Source organism: Sus scrofa, chromosome 3 (assembly GCF_000003025.6).
Source record: "Sus scrofa isolate TJ Tabasco breed Duroc chromosome 3, Sscrofa11.1, whole genome shotgun sequence".
NCBI classification, from domain to species: domain Eukaryota; kingdom Metazoa; phylum Chordata; class Mammalia; order Artiodactyla; family Suidae; genus Sus; species Sus scrofa.
In genome coordinates, this window is record NC_010445.4 from 43,529,128 (window position 1) to 43,547,222 (window position 18,095).

Sequence of the window (18,095 nt, forward strand, 5' to 3'; positions counted from 1 at the left end):
CATTTCTTTCAGAAAATAGTGAACACTTTCCAATTCACTTTATGGAGTAGATAGCATGCTGATAATAAAACCAGACAAGGACAATAGAAAAAAATGAAAACTACAGGTCAACATCTCATGATTATAGAGATGAAAATCTTTATATTATTAGCAAATTGAGTTCAACAGTATATAAAAATAATTTTACATCACTACCAATTATAATTTATTGCAGGGACATAAGACTTGCTCCATATTTGAAATTCAGTCAATGTAATTCTCCATGTTACCAGCTAAAGAAGAAAAAGCACATGATGTAGTTCAAGCATTTGACAGGATTCAATAATTGTTTGTGGGAAAAAACCGCAAAATTTACAACAATAGAAACAGGAACTCCCACATGATTAGGGACACCAAAAAATATGTATATATCTGTGAGTAGCATTATTCTTTTTTTAAAAAAAAAACAGACATATACATAACAAAATTTTTACCATTATAAAATGTCCAGTTCAGTGGCATTAAGTTCTTTCACACCATTGTGCAGTCATCACCATTCTTTCCAGAACTTTTTCATCTTCCCAGACCAAACTATCCATTCATTATACAATAACTCCCCATTCCTCACCTCAGTAATTCCTATTAACATCAGTTTTACTTTGTCTCTATGAATTTGCGTATTCCCAGTCCCTGCTATAGGTGGCATTAAACAATATTTGACCTTTGTGACTTTTTTTTTTTTTTTTTTTTTTTTTTTTTGCTTTTTGGGGCAGCACCTGCAGCATATGGAGGTTCCCAGGTTAGGGGTCCAATCAGAGCTACAGCTGCCAGCCTACACCACGGTCACAGCAACATCAGATCCTTAACCCACTGAGCTAGGCCAGGGATTGAACCCGTAAGCTCATGGTTCCTAGTCGGATTCTTTTCCTTTGCACCACAATGGGAATTCCTTTTGCGACTGTCTTATTTCACTTAACCCCTAACCCCTGGTGTAGCATATATCAGAATTTCCTTCCTTTTTAAGCAGAATAACGTACAATTATGTATATATATGTACTATATTTTATCTATTTTTAGATTTAATATATATTTTATATTGGATTAGTATACTTTGATTTACAATACTGTGTTGATTTAGGTGTACAGCTAAACAAATCAGTTATACATATATCCATTCTTTTTCAGATTCTTTTCCCACATAGGTTGTTACAGAATATTGAGTGAAATTCCTTGTGGTATACAGTAGGTCCTTGTTGATTGTCTATTTTGTATATAGTAGTGTGTATCTGTTAACCCCAAACTCCTAAATTATCCCTCCCCTCCATCTTTCCGTTTTGGTAAACAATAAATTTGTTTTCAAAGTCTGAGTCTATATCTGTTTTGTAATTCAGTTCATTTATATCACATATAAATATCATATGATATTTGTGTTTCTCTGACTTACCTCACCTAGTATGGTATTCTCTGTCCATCGATGTTGCTGCAAATGGCATTATTTCATTCTTTCTATGGCTAAGTAATATTCCATTGTATAAATACACTACGACTTTACCTTTTCCTCTGTCAATGGACAGTTAGTTTCCTTCCATGTCTTGGCTATTATAAGCAAAGATGCATGTATCTTTTTGAATTATTGTTTCCTCTGGATATATGCCTAGGAGTGGGATTGCAGGATCATAGGTAGGTTCTAGTTTTAGTTTTTTTTTTTTTTTTTCCCCCTTTGTTTAAGGCTGCATCTGTGGCATATGGAAATTCCCAGGCTGGGGGTTGAATTGGAGCTGCAGCTGCCGGTCTATGCCACAGCCACAGCAACAGCCACAGCAATGCAGGATATAAGCTGCATCTGTGACCTATGCTGCAGCTCACAGCAATGCTGGATCCTTAACCCACTGAACAAGGCCAGGGATCAAACCTGCAGGTATCCTTGTGGATACCAGTCAATTTCGTAACCCACTGAGTCACAATGAGAACTCCTATTTTTAGTTTTTAAGGGAACCTCCTTACTGTTCTTCATAGTGGTGGTACCAATTTACATTCCTACGAACAGTGAAGGAGGGTTCACTTTTCTCCACACCCTCTCAGCATTTATTGTTTGTAGACTTTCTGATGATGGACATTTTGACCAGTGTGAGGTGATGCCTCATTGTAGTTTTGATTTGCATTTCTTTAGTGATGTTGAGTATCCTTTCATGTGCTTTTTGTTCATCTGTATGTCTTCTTTGGAGAAATGTGTATTTAGATCTTTTTGCCCATTTTTTGGTTGTTTTTTTTTTTTTTTTTTTTTTGAGCTCTTTGGATTTTGGAGCTTAAGCTCTCATTGGTTGCATCGTTTGCAACTATTTTCTCCCATTCTGTGGGTTGTCTTTACATTTTGTTTATGGTTTCCTTTGCTGTATGAAAGATTTTTAAGTTTCAGTAGGTCCCATTTGTTTTTTTGTTTGTTTTTATTTTCATTACTCTAGAGATCTGAAAAGATGTTGCTGTGATTTATGTTAAAGAGTGTTCTGTTTATGTTTTCTTCTAAAAGTTTTATAATATCTGGTCTTACATTTACCTTTATGATCCATTTTGAGTTTATTTTTGTGTATGGTGTTAGAGAATGTTCTAATTTCATTCTTTTCAATGGGCTGTCCAGTTATTCCAGCACCACTATTGAAGAGAATGTCTTTTCTCCTTTGCATCTTCTCGTCTCCTTTGTCCATGGTTGTATTAGTTGACCACAGGTGCATTAGTTTTTATTTATTTTTTGAAATTTTATTTTTATTTTTTTTACAGAATAAAATACATATATTTAAACACAATTACATTCACACAGATTATTATATCATGGATCTTAAGAAACAGATTAAGTGACTCCCTCTGGAGAAGTGGAATGGAAAATATGCTGAGACAAATAGGAAATTTATTCTATACTTTATCCCATTTCGTATGGCTTTCATCTCTACTATTTAGTATTATCTATTACATTTCAATGTTTCTTTAAAAATCAGCATTATATTAAAATTGTATATATTATGCAACTAAAATTTATAAAGAAGAAAGCCTTATATACCATAATAAAAAGAATAACTTAACTGGTAAGAATAACAAAAATAATACACCCTCTTAAAATAAGTAAAATATGAAATGCATAAATTGGTTAAAAAACAGTGTAACTATATAAATATGTCCTCACAATTTGTTACATCTTATTGATTCTTCAATATAGGCATTACACCATTCTAGGTGATGTGATAAACAAGGCATTATAGACCTTACATTGTACCATGGCGAGAAATGGTTATTAATAATACAATTGTAGAACTGTATTATTTAATTGTACAGTGGCATTATTTAATTATAATTATCATAAATTCTTTGATGGAGAGGAAATCCGAATCAGATCTAAGACGACTTCAGCATTCCAAGGTGATGTCAAATGGCCCCCTTCATGGTGGATTATGCACTTATTTACTATGAGATATATTTCTTCTCCAGAGATTCCTTGTTTGTGTATCAATTGTAGATTTTTGGTTTGCAGTTCTTCTGAAGTTTTGATATAGGAGTCTATATGTATATGAGATTGTTTTAAGTTGTTGCTCTCTTAATTGCAAGTTTATCTCCAGTGTCCTGCATTTGTACCCACCTCTTTTCATGATTTCTGATTTTGATGGTATAATTGTGCATGGATGATTTCGTATCTTCACTATATATATACCTTTACTGGTGAGCCTTGTCATTTGTGGAATTTTTGTTTCCTGTTGCTGTCTTTTCTTTTCTGCCTAGAGAAGTTCCTTTAGTATTTGTTGTAAGGATGGTTTAGTGTTGTTGAATTCTCTTAGCTTCTGCTTATCTGTGAAGGTTTTGATTTCTCCTTCAAATCTGAATGAGGGCCTTGCTGGGTAGAGTAATCTTGGTTGGAGGTTTTTTTCCTTTCATCACGTTAAGTATATCATGCCACTCCCTTCTGGCCTGCAGAGTTTCTGCTGAAAAATCTGCTGATAATCTTATTGGGGTTCCCTTGTATGTTACTTGTTTCTTTTCCCTATCTGCTTTCAAGATTTTCTCTTTGTCTTTAATTTTGGTCAGTGTGATTAATACGTGTCTTGGTGTATTCCTCCTTGGGTTTATTTTATATGGTACTCGTTGTGCTTCCTGGATTTGAGTGAGTGGTTCCTTTTCCATGTTAGGGAAGCTTTCGGCATTACCTCTTGGAATAATTTTTCTGTCCCCTTCTCTCTCTCTTCTCCTTCTGGCACCCCTATAATACGGATGTTGGTGTGTTTAATGTTGTCCCAGAGTTCTCTGAGACTCGCTTCATTTGTTTTCCATCTTTTCTCTTTTCTGTTCTGCATCTGTGATTTCTACTAATCTGTCCTCCACCTTGCTTATTTGTTCTTCTGCCTCCTGTATTCTGCTGTTAGCTGCTTTTAGTGAATTTTTTATTTCAGTTATTGCATTTTGCATCTCTTCTTGTTTAAATTTTATATCTTGTATCTCTTTGCTCAGTGTTTCCTGTAAGTTATCCATCTTTGCCTCCAGTTTATTTCCAATGTCTTGCATCATCTTCAGCATCAGTAGTCTGAAGTCTTTTTTCTGGAGGCTGAGAATCTCCTGACCACTTAGCTGATTTTCTTGGGTTTTTCCTTTCTCCTTCATCTGAGTTATACTTCTCTGTCTTCCCATTTTTATAGGTTTTTGGTGTTAGGTGCATTAGTTTCTGTGCTTCTGTGCTTTGTATCTTGTTCCATTGATGTATATTTCTGTTTTCGTGCCAGTACTGTACTATTTTGATGACTATAGCTTTGTAGTATAATCTGAAGTCAGGGAGCCTGATTCCTCCAGCTCCATGTTTCTTTCTCAATTTTGCTTTGGCCTTTTTCTTACCTATTTATCTGTTGATGGACATTTGGGTTGTTTCCACCTTTGATCTATCATGAATAATGCTCTTATGGACATTGTTATATGAGTATTTGTTTGAGTTCAGAGTACATACTCAGGACTAAAATTGCTGGATTAGGAGTTGCTGCTGTTGTGCAGTGGGATTGGTGGTGTCTCTGCAGCAGGACACAGGTTCAGTCCCTGATCCAGTGCAGTGGGTTAATGGATCTAGAAGGATCCAGTGTTAGGTCACTGCTGTGACTTGAATCTGATCCCTGGCCTGGGAACTCCATATGTCATGAGGTGACCAAAAAAGAAAAAAAAAAAAGCAATAAAACTGCTGGATCATATGGTAAATTGTATGTTTTTTTTTTTTTGGTACATTAAACTTTTTGAGGAACTGCTGAACTATTTTTTCACAGAAACTATACCATTTTACTTTTCCAACAGCAATGCACAAAGGTTCTGATTTCTCTATACCCTGAGAAAACTTGATCATTTCCATTTATTTGGTAATAGCTATGCTAATGAGTGTGATGTGGTATCTCTTTCTGGAATAGTATTCTTAATGCTTTGAGACATTATGCTTTCCTCCTTATGTAAAGACCAAGGCAAGAATGTCTATTCTTACCACTCTTATTCACTGTTACGCAGGAAGTTCTACAATAAGGCAAAAACAGGAAATAAAATGCACATAGATTGTAAAGGGAGAAATAAATCTGTCCCTATATGCAAATACCATGATTGTGTATATAGAAAATCTAAAAGAATCTAAGAGAAAAAAAAACCTAGAGCAATAAGTGAGTTCAGCTAGTTTGAAGGATTCAAGGTAATTAAAGTATAGTTTTACAATGTTGTGCCAATTTCAAACTATTTTTATATCATAGCAGTGAACAAATGGTCACTGAAGTGAAAATACAATACCGTTAAAGTCACTAAAAAAAGAAAAATGGGAGTTCCAATTGTGGTGCAGCAGAAGCAAATTCCACTAGTAACCACGAGGCCTCACTTGGTGGGTTAAGGATGTGGCATTTCCATGAGCTGTGGTGTAGGTTGCAGATGCAGCTAGGATCCTGCATTGCTCTGACTGTGGTGTAGGCTGGCACCTGTAGCTCTGATTCGACCCCTAGCCTGGGAACCTTCATATAGCACAAGTGTGGCTCTAAAAAGCAATAAATAAATAAGTAAACACCCCCCCAAAACCAACAAACAACAACAACAACAAAAAGAAGAAATTTTTAGGTGTTAGTTTTCTTTGGTTTTAGTTTTTTTCCAACAAAACATATATAGGATTTATATGCTAAAAATCACAACATGCTGATGAAAGAAATCAAAGACCATCTCAGTAAAGGGAGCGACATATCATGTTTACAGATTTGAAGAGTCAACATGGCAAAGATGTCAGTTCTTCCTAAATTTATATACAGGTTTAATGTAAATCTTGTCAAAATTCCAGCATTTTTTTTTTTTTTGGTAGATATAGATGAGATTATTCTAAATTTGCATGGAAAGGCACATGTCCTAGGATAGCTAAATTAATCTTTAAAATGAAGACTGAAGTGGGGGTGAGAATCAGTCTGCCTGATTTTAAGACCTATTATATAGCTACAATAATCCAAACTATGTTTTTCATAGCATCACAGATGTAGAGATCAATAGTACCGAACAGAGAACCCCTGAATAGATCCACCAGCAATGTGGGAAGAGGATTAGCAGTCTTGAACACATACCAAAAGGGATTGGGTTGAAAGCAAGGATTTATGGATCTCACCTATATATCCCACACCAGCCTTTCTGCTGTCTTGGTTAGTGGCTTAAGTTAAGCTGACAGTGGGCATGGGTGGCTTCTGGATGAGCAGGGATGTGTTTGTATTACAGGCATTAATGGCCTTCAGGGATGTGGCTGTAGCCTTCAGCCAGAAGGAGTGGAAGCTACTGAGTCCTGCTCAGAGGACCCTGTATCGGGATGTTATGCTGGAGAACTACAGCCTTTTGGTGTCACTGGGTAAGGATGGCCTGACTCATATCTCAGACTCTGTGGGCATCTTTAAGTTTTTATGTAGCATCCATCATACTTTTAGCTCTGAATTCTGTAATATTTTTCTTACACTCTGAGAGAAGGTCTGAATTCTGTAGAGCTGGAAATAATGAAGGGGTGTGTGTGTGTGTGTGTGTGTGTGTGTGTGTGTGTGTATGTTTGGGGTTGGGGGTGACACTGTATTTCCAGGCCTCTTCCAAGGCCAGGCCCTCCTCCAAAGTGATCTTGCTTCAAATGGAGGAATATTTGTATTCATTCAAGCACAGAGGAGAATCAGGATACTGGCTTTACATCCAGGATTCTCCCATCCCATGAGTCAACTTTTCTTAGCATTCAGAGAATCTTTGCCCCTCTCCACCCCTGCCTCCCCCACTGCCCCCATTCCCTGGCTGACTCTGAGTTCTGTGGTAGTCTCTTAAGTCGCTAACCCAAGGTCGCCTTGGTTTTTTTCCTTGTGAGTAGGAATTGCCTTTCCTAAACCAAAACTCATCACACAACTGGAACAAGGAGATGAGCCCTGGAGAGAGGAGAGCGAATGTTTCCTGGACCTTTATTCAGGTAAGTGGGGACACCAGGCAGACTAGGAGACAGGGCAGTGAGGTGCTCAGGAGGCATCTGTGAGCTGCTGAGGAGGAAGCTCTGCTGCAGGCTTCTCTTCCATATGCCATCCTGCTCAGTCCAGATAGGGCTTCTCTGGCATCCCCCTCTTTCCTCCTCCAGTGAGCCATACGCTGCTCACTTGGTGTCCCTTTTCCAGCATCTAGGATCTCACCATCCTTGAATTTTTGTTGCTTGGCTTGATCTTCTGAGTACTTGCCATCTGAGACTAAGTCATCTGCCCCTGCTAGATAATGGCCAATTTCTAGTCTTAACCCACTGACATTTGTGCATTGATTCTACCCCATAATTTCCCATAACTTTGTTTCTTTTACTTTATGATGGATTATTTAGGATTACAACAGTGTGAGAAGAATTATATAATGAGTGCCAAAGTGCCTACCCTGAAGCCTAAGGAAGAGACCATTATAAGACCACGTGACAGCCCATACCTTTCCTGGTTGGGTCCCATTCCTCCGCCCTGCTGCTGAGAATCTGATTTCAGTGTTAGCATGTCCATGACTACTTTTATCCTTTTTATCCATCCACTGGGTCTTTCAACCATGTAGAGAGTTGTTTCCCATGTCTGTAAACTTCTCTGCACATAGTATATTGTATATCTTTTTCTGGAATATGCCTTTTCATCAACTTTATGTGAGATTCATGTTAAAATGTGTAGGTTTAGTTTATACTTTTAAAAATTCTTACATGTGGTTCCATTATATGAATATGAATATGATGTAGTTGAATTATCAGTTCTCTTCTTTTGGACATTTGAGTTATTTCCAATTTTTGACTGTTAAATAATGTTGCTATATATTCTTGTTACTTCCTTGGAAATAACATGCAAGAGTTTTTCCAAGATGCATACCTAGAGCACAGTGGCTAGTTCAGAGGCATGAGTAGCCTCAGCCTGATTAGATTGTGCCATATTATGTTCTGAAGCTGTTCAGCACCATTTTACACTCCCAGCAGCAATGATGAGTTCTTGTTCCACATCCTCACATTTTCCACCCAGTTGTTGAGTTCGTGGTGAAGCCTCAGATGAGTTTTGCTTTCCAGTGAGCATGAGCGTCTTTTCCCATGTTGACTTACCATTGCTATTTACCTTTCTGTGATTAGACTGTTCAGGTATTTCCCTATGTTTGATTTGGGCTGTTTCTGTTACTGATTTGTAGAAATTCCATATACATTCTGGGAACATTTAGGTCTTTAACTGGAATTAATTTAATGTGAATGTTGGAAGGTAAGGATAAATTTCTGCCTGATTTTTTTTTTTTTTACTCTTATTTTCAACATTCCTGGCATTTTATTTATTTATATACTTTTTTTTTTTTTGCTTCTAAATACAACCATATATCTGGGCTACATTGTACTTTACAGCAAACTCAGGGCTTTTTTCTTTTTTTTCTTTTTCTTTTTTTGCCTTTTCTAGGGCTGCTCCCCGGGCATGTGGAGGTTCCCAGGCTAGGGGTCTAATTGGAGCTGTAGCTACCAGCCTATGCCACAGCCACAGCAACACGGGATCCAAGCTGCATCTACGACCTATACCACAGAGCACGGCAACGCTGGATCCTTAACCCACTGAGCAAGGCCAGGAATTGAACATGCAACCCCATGGGTCCTAGTCAGATTCGTTAACCACTGCGCCATGACGGGAACTCCAGGGCTTTTTTCTTTTTTTTAAAAAAAGAACTATTATATAAGCTATATGTATAAGAGAAAAATGTTATTATGTACAATATATTATTATGGTATATAGTCAAGGAATAAATGTGTGGTATATTATCAAAGAACAATAAACTATGTATATTTAAAGTGTAAAATTTGGTAAGTTTTGACGTGTGCACAGCCATGAAACCATTGCCATGATCTAAGTCCCAAGCGTACTTGTCACCCCGACATTTCCTGGTGCCTCACTGTAATCTCTGTCTCCTGCCCCTCGCTATCCTCCCCCTCCTCCAATACCCAGGCAACCACTGATCTGCTTTCTTTTTTTTTTTTTTAACTTTTTAGGGCCACACCAATGGCACATGGAAGTTCTCAGGCTAGGGGTCTAATCGGAGCTGTTGTGGCTGGCCTATGCCAGAGCCACGGCAATGTGGGATCCGAGCTGCATCTGTGACCTACACCACAGCTCACGGCAATGCCAGATCCTTAACCCACTGAGCAAGGCGGGAATCGCAACCTCCTGGTTCCTAGTCGGATTCGTTAACCACGGAGCCAAGACAGGAACTCCTCTAGTTTTGATTAATACAAATAAAACCTCTGCGAACATTAAAGAAAAGTCTTTGTGTGAACGTAGGCTTTCATTTCTTTTGGATAAATACCTGGGACTGGAATGGCTAGGTTGGATGATAGAGGGTATATTTAATTTTTTATGAAACTCACGAAGTGGCTACACTGTTTCACATTCCTATCAGCAGCGTATGAAATTTCTGATGCTCCATATATTTGTCAACACTTGGTATTATTGTTTTAATTTTAGACATTTTCATAGCTATGTAGTGGCATTTTACTCTGGTTTTAATTGACATTTTCCTAAGAGCTGATGAAAATGAGACACTTTTCATGTGCTTATTTGCTTTCTGTATATCTTCTTTGGAGAAATGTCTTCTCAAATATTTGGTCCATTTGAAAAGTTGGTTTCTTATGTTTTTATTGGATTTTGAAAGTTCTTCATATATTCTTTATAGAAATAGATTATCAGATATTTGGGTTTCAAGTATTTTTTTCTGTGGCTTGCTTTTTATTCTCTAGTGTCTTTCAAAGAGAGTTTCTTAATTTTGGTGAAGTCCAAATTTCAATATTTTCTGTTATGAATTTCACTTTTGGTGATGTATTTTAAGACATCTTTCCCAAAATGAAGGCCAAAAAGAGTTTCATATATTTTTTTTCTTTTAGAAGTTTTATGATTTTACACTTTACATTTACATTGTGCTTTACTTTGCATTTAGTTCTCTACCTGAATTTGAGTAAATTTGTATACTTGGTTCCAGGTCTGGATTTAAGTACAATTTTTCTCTCTTTTTTTAATGTATGCAAGTATGCAATTTTTCCAGCACCATTTACTGAAAAGACAGCTCTTTTTTTTTTTTTAACTGAATTTCCTATGCACCTTTGTGGTAAATCAGTTGTGTATGGGTCTATCTCTACTCCTTTCTGTGTCTATCTCGATCACACTACCACACAATCTTGATTACTGCAGCTTTATAACAAGTCTTGAACTTAGTATAATTCCTCGAACATTCTTTTCTCTTTTTAAGTTGTTTTAGTTATGCTAGATGCATTGCATTTCCACATAGGTTTTAGAATCAGCTTGGCAATTTTCACAAAAAAAGCCTGTTGGGATTTTGATTGGGATTGAATTGAATCTCATCAATTTGAGGAGAATTTACATGTAAATAATACTCTGTCATCCAATATATGAACACAATCTAGCTCTTCATTTTTATGAGACTTCTGAATTTTTGTCAGCATTGTTTTGTAGTTTTTCATACACAGGTCTTATGCATCTTGTCAGATTTATCCCTCTGTGTTTCATATTTTTGACGCTATATACCTTAAAATTTCAGTTTTCAGTTGTTGATAGTATATAGAAATACAGTTAACTTATGTACAATGATCCTACATCTGGTAAACTTGCAAAACTTCTCAGTGCTAGTAGTTTTATGGATTCAATAGGATTTTCTACGTGGATAATTATGTTATTTGTAAATAAGTATAGTTTATTTCTTTCCATTCTTTATGTCTTTAATTTCTTTTTCTTGCCTCATTGCACAGGTGAGAACATCAGTGCAATGATGAATTTAAATGGTGAGAGTGGAATCCTTTCCTTGTTCCTGGTCTTATGGGGAATGCTTTCCTCCTGAGTGTAAGTTTTAGAGCTGCCTTTCATCAGCTTGACAAAATTCCCTTCTATTTCTTGTTTGATGAGTTTTTATTGGGAATGGATGTTGGATTTTGTCAGTTTTATTTATTTATTTATTTTTGTCTTTTTAGTTATTTCTTGGGCTGCTCCCGCGGCATATGGAGGTTCCCAGGCTAGGGGTCAAATCGGAGCTGTAGCCACCGGCCTACACCAGAGCCACAGCAACGCGGGATCCGAGCCGCGTCTGTGACCCACACCATAGCCCACGGCAACACCGGATCGTTAACCCACTGAGCAAGGGCAGGGACCGAACCCGCGACCTCATGGTTCCTAGTTGGATTCGTTAACCACTGCGCCACGACGGGAACTCCTGTCAGTTTTATTTATTTTAGCATCTTTAGAGATGACCATATGTGTTTTTCATTTTTAATCTTTTATTATTTTTTCTTGTTGAACCAGTCTTGTATTGCTGTTAATACAATGCACTAACCTTATTCAGATTTGACCAGTTTTTCCTTCACTTTTGTGTATATGTGTATGTTTAGTTAGTTCTATGAAAATTTATACATGTACATTCATGTAATTATCACTATATTCAAAGATATAAGACAGGGATCCCTCGTGACACCCTTTTATAGTCACAACGAACTCTCTCACTCTGCCCCTCTCTTCACCTGGCAACCACCAAATCTATTCTCCGTCTATAATTTTGTCATTTCAAGAATGTCATATATAAAAAAAATCATGTGTTACCTTTTGGGATTGCTTTTTTTCATTCAGCATAAATTCTTTTGAGATCCATCCACATTATTGGATCATTCCTTTTATTGCTCTGTAGTAGTCCATGGTCTGAATATACCACAGTTTTTTAAACCATTCACCACTGAACTACTTTTGGGTTGTTTATAGTTTTGGGCTATTTATAAATAAAGCTGCTGTGGACATTTCTGCATAGGTTTTTGTGTGAACATTAGGATTTCTGACATAAGTGCCCAGAAGTACAGTTGCTGGTTCATATGGTATATATATGTTTAGTTTTGTAAAAAAAAGTCTCATACTCATTTCCAGAATGGCTATACCACTTTATATTTCCACTAGCAGTGTTTGAATGATCCAGTTTCTTTGCATTCTTGACGGGATTTGGTATTAGCTATTTTTTTTTTTTTTCTTAGCCACTCTTACAGATTTCTAGCAATATCTCCTTAGCTGGTGAGAGTAAGTAGTTTAGTGCAAGCATTTCCTCTCTGGGGAGAGCTGAGTAGCTGAGCATATCTCAATAGGTGTACTGTATCAGGGCTTTACTCTTCTTAGAAAAGAGACTTGTGTGCGGCCTGAGGTAGGTAAAGCACTTATGAGGCCCTGTAAATGGGTAGTTACTGCTGTCATTTTGTGAGGGCTTCATGACATGTCCTTAGCATCTACTCATTCTCTTCAGATGATCTTTATTCCTGAGTGGTTGGCAAGTGTGTGTGTTGAGATCTGATCTGACTGCCAAGTGGCCCTCCTCCTGGGTCCCCTCATGAGGGTGATTGGCAGGCAGGGACTCACGGACTCAGGTCCAGGGTATCCACTTGAATTCTCCAGACGCCGCAGTTTCAAAGGGCCAATTTCTGGCAGTTCATTTCAGCTTGGTGAGCCCCAAGAACAGGTGGTTGGCTCCAGGAGTAATGGGTAGAATGAGTATCATTACTTAAAGTTATTTAGTTTTTTCTTTTAAGGTGGAATTTACTTACAGGAAATGCAAAATCTTAAGTGTACTAGTCTGTGAGTTCAAACAATGCTCTATAACCCAAACGTTACCAAAATACAGAGTATTACTGTTAGCCAATAGTTCTCTTCTGACTCATCCCAGTAAACTCCTGCCCCTACCCCTCAGAGGTACCATTGTTCTGATTTTATTTCACCATACTTAGTTTTGACCAATGTGCAATTTTGCATAAACAATCATATAATATAAGGCTTCTTTCACTCAACAGTTTTTAAGCTTCATTCATGTTGTATGTATCAGTAGTCTATTCTTTTTTTCTTTTTTGTAAACACCAAATAGCATTCCATTATATGAATATGTGATGTTTATCCATTCTCCTTATAGACATCTTGACAGATTCCATTTTTTCGTTGTTTTGAAAGAGCTGCTGTTAACATTCTTATGCTAATTTTTTGTTCATTTGTTTATTTTTGGTAAACCTTTGTTTTTGTTTCCTTTGAATAAGTACCTAGGGTTTATTCATTTCCTAGGGTTTTTTTTTGTTTTTGTTTTTTGCTTTTTTAGGGTCCACCTGTGGCATATGAAAGTTCCCAGGCTAGAGGCTGAATTGGAGCTACAGCTACCAGCCTACACCATAGCCACAACAACATGGGATCTGAGCCACATCTTCCATCTACACCACAACTCAGGGCAATGCCAGATCCTTAACCCACTGAACAAGGCCAGGGATCAAACCTGCATCCTCATGGATACTAGTTGGGTTCATTACTGCTGAGCCACAATGGAACTTCCTCTTTTTTTTTTTTTTTTTTTTTTGTCTTTTGTCTTTGTTGTTGTTGTTGTTGTTATTGTTGCTATTTCTTGGGCCGCTCCCGCGGCATATGGAGGTTCCCAGGCTAGGGGTTGAATCGGAGCTGTAGCCACCGGCCTACGCCAGAGCCACAGCAATGCGGGATCCGAGCCGCGTCTGCAACCTACACCACAGCTCACGGCAATGCCGGATCGTTAACCCACTGAGCAAGGGCAGGGATCGAACCCGCAACCTCATGGTTCCTAGTTGGATTTGTTAACCACTGCGCCGCGACGGGAACTCCGGAACTTCCTCTTAATATAAAATTACCATAAACTGAGAGGCTTAAAACAAAAATTTATTCTTTCATAGTTCAAAATCAACCTGTTGTCAGAGTTGTTTTTTTCTGGAGGTTCCGAAGGAGAGTTTGTGTCTCTCCTAGCTTCTGGTGGTTGCTGGCCATCTAGTATTCTTTGGCTATTGCTGCATCACTTCAATCTCTGCCTCTTTGGTCTCATAGCCTTCTTCCTTCTATGTGTCTCTGTATCCAAATCTCCCTCTCCTTGTAAGGATACCAGTCGTTGGTTTAAAGCTCACTCTAATCCACTATAACCTCATTTTAACTTTATTACATCTGCAAAGACTCTGTTTCAAAATAAGTCCACATTCACGTGTTCCAGGTTGACATTAAGTTTGATGGGATGGTACTCAACCCAGTATACTGAGTCACAGGATAACTGTATGTGTAGTTTTATAAGAAGCAACTAGACCTTTTCCAAAGTGGTTATACAATGTCTCACTTCCATGAACAAGAAACATATGAGAGTTACTAGCACTTCACATTCTTCCTGACAATTTTCTTTTTATCTCTGGGAATGGATGTGTAGTGTTATCTCATAAAAGTTTCCATTTCCCTGATGATTAATGATGCTGAGCACTTCTGTGTGCTTTTTGATTATTTACATATATATATCATATACATTATTTTGTGAAGTATGTACTCAAATCTTTGTCTAATTTTTCTGCATTGTTTTCCTTTTTATTACTGAGTTTTATGAGTTTTTTATTGATCCTGGATACAAGTCCATTGTCATTTGTATATATTGCAAATATCCTCTCAGTCTGAAACTTTTTTTTTTTTGTCTTTTGTCCTTTTAGGGCCACACCTGCGGCATATGGAGGTTCCCAGGCTAGGGATCTAATCAGAGCTGTTGCTGTCGGCCTAGCCACAGCCATAGCAACGCCAGATCCGAGCCACATTTTTTTTTCATTTTTTTTAATTACTCAAATGATTTTATCACATCTGTAGTTGTATAATGATCATAATCTGACTTCACAGGATTTCCATCCCACAGCCCAGGCACATCCCCCCACCCCCTGAACTGTCTCCTTTGGGCACCATAAGTTTTTCAAAGTCTGTGAGTCAGCATCTGTTGTGCAAAGAAGTTCAGTCTGACCTTTTTTCAGATTCCACATGTCAGTGAAAGCATTTGATGTTGATGTCTCATTGTATGGCTGACTTCACTTAGCATGATAATTTCTAGGTCCATCCATGTTGCTAAAAATGCTGGTATTTCGTTCCTTTTCATTGCTGAGTAATATTACATTGTGTATATGTACCATATCTTCTTGATCCACTCCTCTGTCGATGGACATTTAGGTTGTTTCCATGTCTTGGCTATTGAAAATAGCGCTGCAATGAACATCGGAGTACATGTGTCTTTGTGAGTCGTGGTTTTCTCTTGGGTAGATGCCCAGGAGTGGGACTGCTGGATCAAATGCTAGTTCTATGTTTAGTTTTCTGAGAAATGTCCATACTGTTTTCCACAGTGGTTGCACCAATTTACAATCCCACCAACGGTGTAATAGGGTTCCTTTTTCTCCACACCCTCTCCAGCTCTGATTGTTTGTAGACTTTTTGATGATGGCCATTCTGGCTGGTGTAAGGTGGTACCTCAGAGTGGTTTTGATTTGCATTTCTCTAAGAATGAGTGATGTTGAACATCTTTTCATGTGTTTCTTGGCCATCTGTCTGTCTTCTGTGGAGAACTGCTTAGATCTTCTGCCCATTTTTGGATGGGGTTTTTTGTTTTTTTTTGGTGTGGAGCTGCAGAAGGTGTTTATAAATTTTGGAGATTAATCCCTTGTCCACCAATTCATTTGCAGAGATTTTCTCCCATTCTGTGGGTTGTCTTTTTGTGTTGTTTAGGGTTTCCTTTGCTGTGCAGAAACTCTTAAGTTTGATTGGGTCCCATTTGTTTATTTTTGTTTTTATTGTCAATGCTCTAAGAGGTGGATCTGAGAAGATGTTGCTGTGGTATATGTCAGAGAGTGTTTGGCCTGTGTTTTCCTCTAAGAGTTTGATAGTGTCTGGTCTTATATCTAGGTCTTTCATCCATTTTGAGTTTATTTTTGTGTATGGTGTGAGGGAGTGTTCTAATTTCATTCTTTTGCATGTGGCTGTCCAGTTTTCCCAGCACCCCTTATTGAACAAGCTGTCCTTTCTCCACTGTATATCCTTGCCTCCTTTGTCATAGATGAGTTGGCTGTAGGTGCATGGGTTGAATTCTGGGCTTTCTATCCTGTTCCACTGATCTCTATTTCTGTCTTTGTGCCAGTACCATAATGGTTTTGATGATTGTTGCTTTGTAGCATAGTCTGAAGTCCGGGAGCCTGATTCCTCGAGCTCCATTTTTCTTCTTCAGGATGTCTTTGGCTATTCTGGGTCAGTCCATTCACATTTAAGGTGATTATTGATATGTATGTTCTTACTGCCATTTTATTAACTGTTTTGGATTTGTTATTGTTGCTCTTTTTTTCTTCTTCTCTTGTTCTCTCCTCTTGTAGTTTGATGACTATGTTTAGTGTTGTATTTGAGTTGATTTTTCCTATTTGTATGTATATCAATTGTAGATTTTTGGTTTGCAGTTACCCTGAAGTTTTGATATATGAGTCTGTATCAAAGTCTGTATCAAATCTCTTATATGTATGAGATTGTTTTAAGTTGTTGTTCTCTTAATTGCAAGTGTATCTCCAGTGTCCTGCATTTGTACCTTCCTTTTCTCATGATTTCTGATTTTGGTAGCATAATTGTGCATGTATCATTTCCTGTCTTTACTGTATGTCTTCCTTTACTGGTGCACCTTGTTATTTGCAGTGTTTTTGTTTCTAGTTGTGGCCTTTTCTTTTCTGCTTAGAGAAGTTCCTTTAGTATTTGTTGTTAAGCTGGTTTAGTGTTGCTGAATTCTCTTTGCTTTTGATTATCTGTGAAGCTTTTGATTTCTCCTTCAAATCTGAATGAGAGCCTTGTTGGGTAAAGTAATCTTGGTTGGAGGTTTTTTCCTTCATTGCATTAAGTATATTGTGCCACTTCCTTCTGGCTTGTAGAGTTTCTGCTGAAACCTGCTGATATCCTTATCGGGGTTCCCTTGTATGTTATTTGTTTCTTTTCCCTAGCTGCTTTCAGTATTTTTGCTTTGTCTTTAATTTTGGTCAGTTTGATTAATATGTGTCTTGGGGTCTTCCTCCTTGGGTTTATTTTATATGGTACTCATTGTGCTTCCTGGATTTGAATGAGTGGTTCCCTTCCCATGTTTGGGATGTTTTTGGCTATTATTTCTTTGAATTTTTTTCTTCCCTTTCTCTATTTCTTCTCCTGATGTTTGTGCATTTAACATTTTCCCAGAGTTGTCTTAGACTCTCTTCATTTCTTTTCAATCTTTTTTCTCTTTTCTGTATCAGTAATTTCCACTAATCTGTCCTCCACCTCACTTATTCGTTCTTCTGCCTCCTGTATTCTGCTGTTTGCTTCTAATGAATTTTTTATTTCAGTTATTATATTTTGCATCTCTGCTTAAGTTTTAAATCTTGTATTTCTTTACTCGGTTTTTCTTGTAAGTTATCAATCTTTGCCTCCAGTTTATTTCCAGTGTCTTGCATCATCTTCAGCATCATCAGTCTAAAGTCTTTTTCCTGGAGGCCGATAATCGCCAGATCACTTAGTTGTTTTTCTGTTTTTCTTTTCTTTCTCCCTTACCTGAGTTATCGTTCTCTGCCTTTTCATTTTTATAGGTTTTTGGTGTGGTGTCCTTTTTGCAGACAACAGAGTTGTAGCCTCTCTTTCTTCTGGTGTCTGTCCCCCTTTGTGGCTGAAGTTGGTATGGGGGCTTGCTGTAGGCTTCCTTATGGGAGGCACTGGTGCTTGCCCAGTGGTAGGTGGGGCTGATTTCTCTCCCTTTGGTGGGTAAGGCTC

General features: G+C 37.7%; 1 protein-coding gene across 18 annotated transcripts in view; it reads left to right on the forward strand.

Annotated features, from left to right (window-relative positions):
* Positions 1-18,095, forward strand: part of ZNF169 (zinc finger protein 169) — a 58,075-nt gene that overhangs the window by 25,903 nt on the left and 14,077 nt on the right. For 14 of the 18 annotated variants that reach the window (XM_021087002.1, XM_021087005.1, XM_021087009.1 and 11 more), the window contains 2 exons: positions 6,718-6,844; positions 7,340-7,435. The exons of 1 other annotated variant lie outside the window; for it this stretch is intronic. In XM_021087002.1, coding sequence (XP_020942661.1) covers positions 6,718-6,844; positions 7,340-7,435 — 223 coding nt within the window. Of the gene's footprint in view, positions 1-6,717; positions 6,845-7,339; positions 7,436-9,611; positions 11,349-18,095 lie in introns of those variants that run through there. 3 more of the 18 variants (XM_021087017.1, XM_021087018.1, XM_021087019.1) reach the window with 3 other exon arrangements.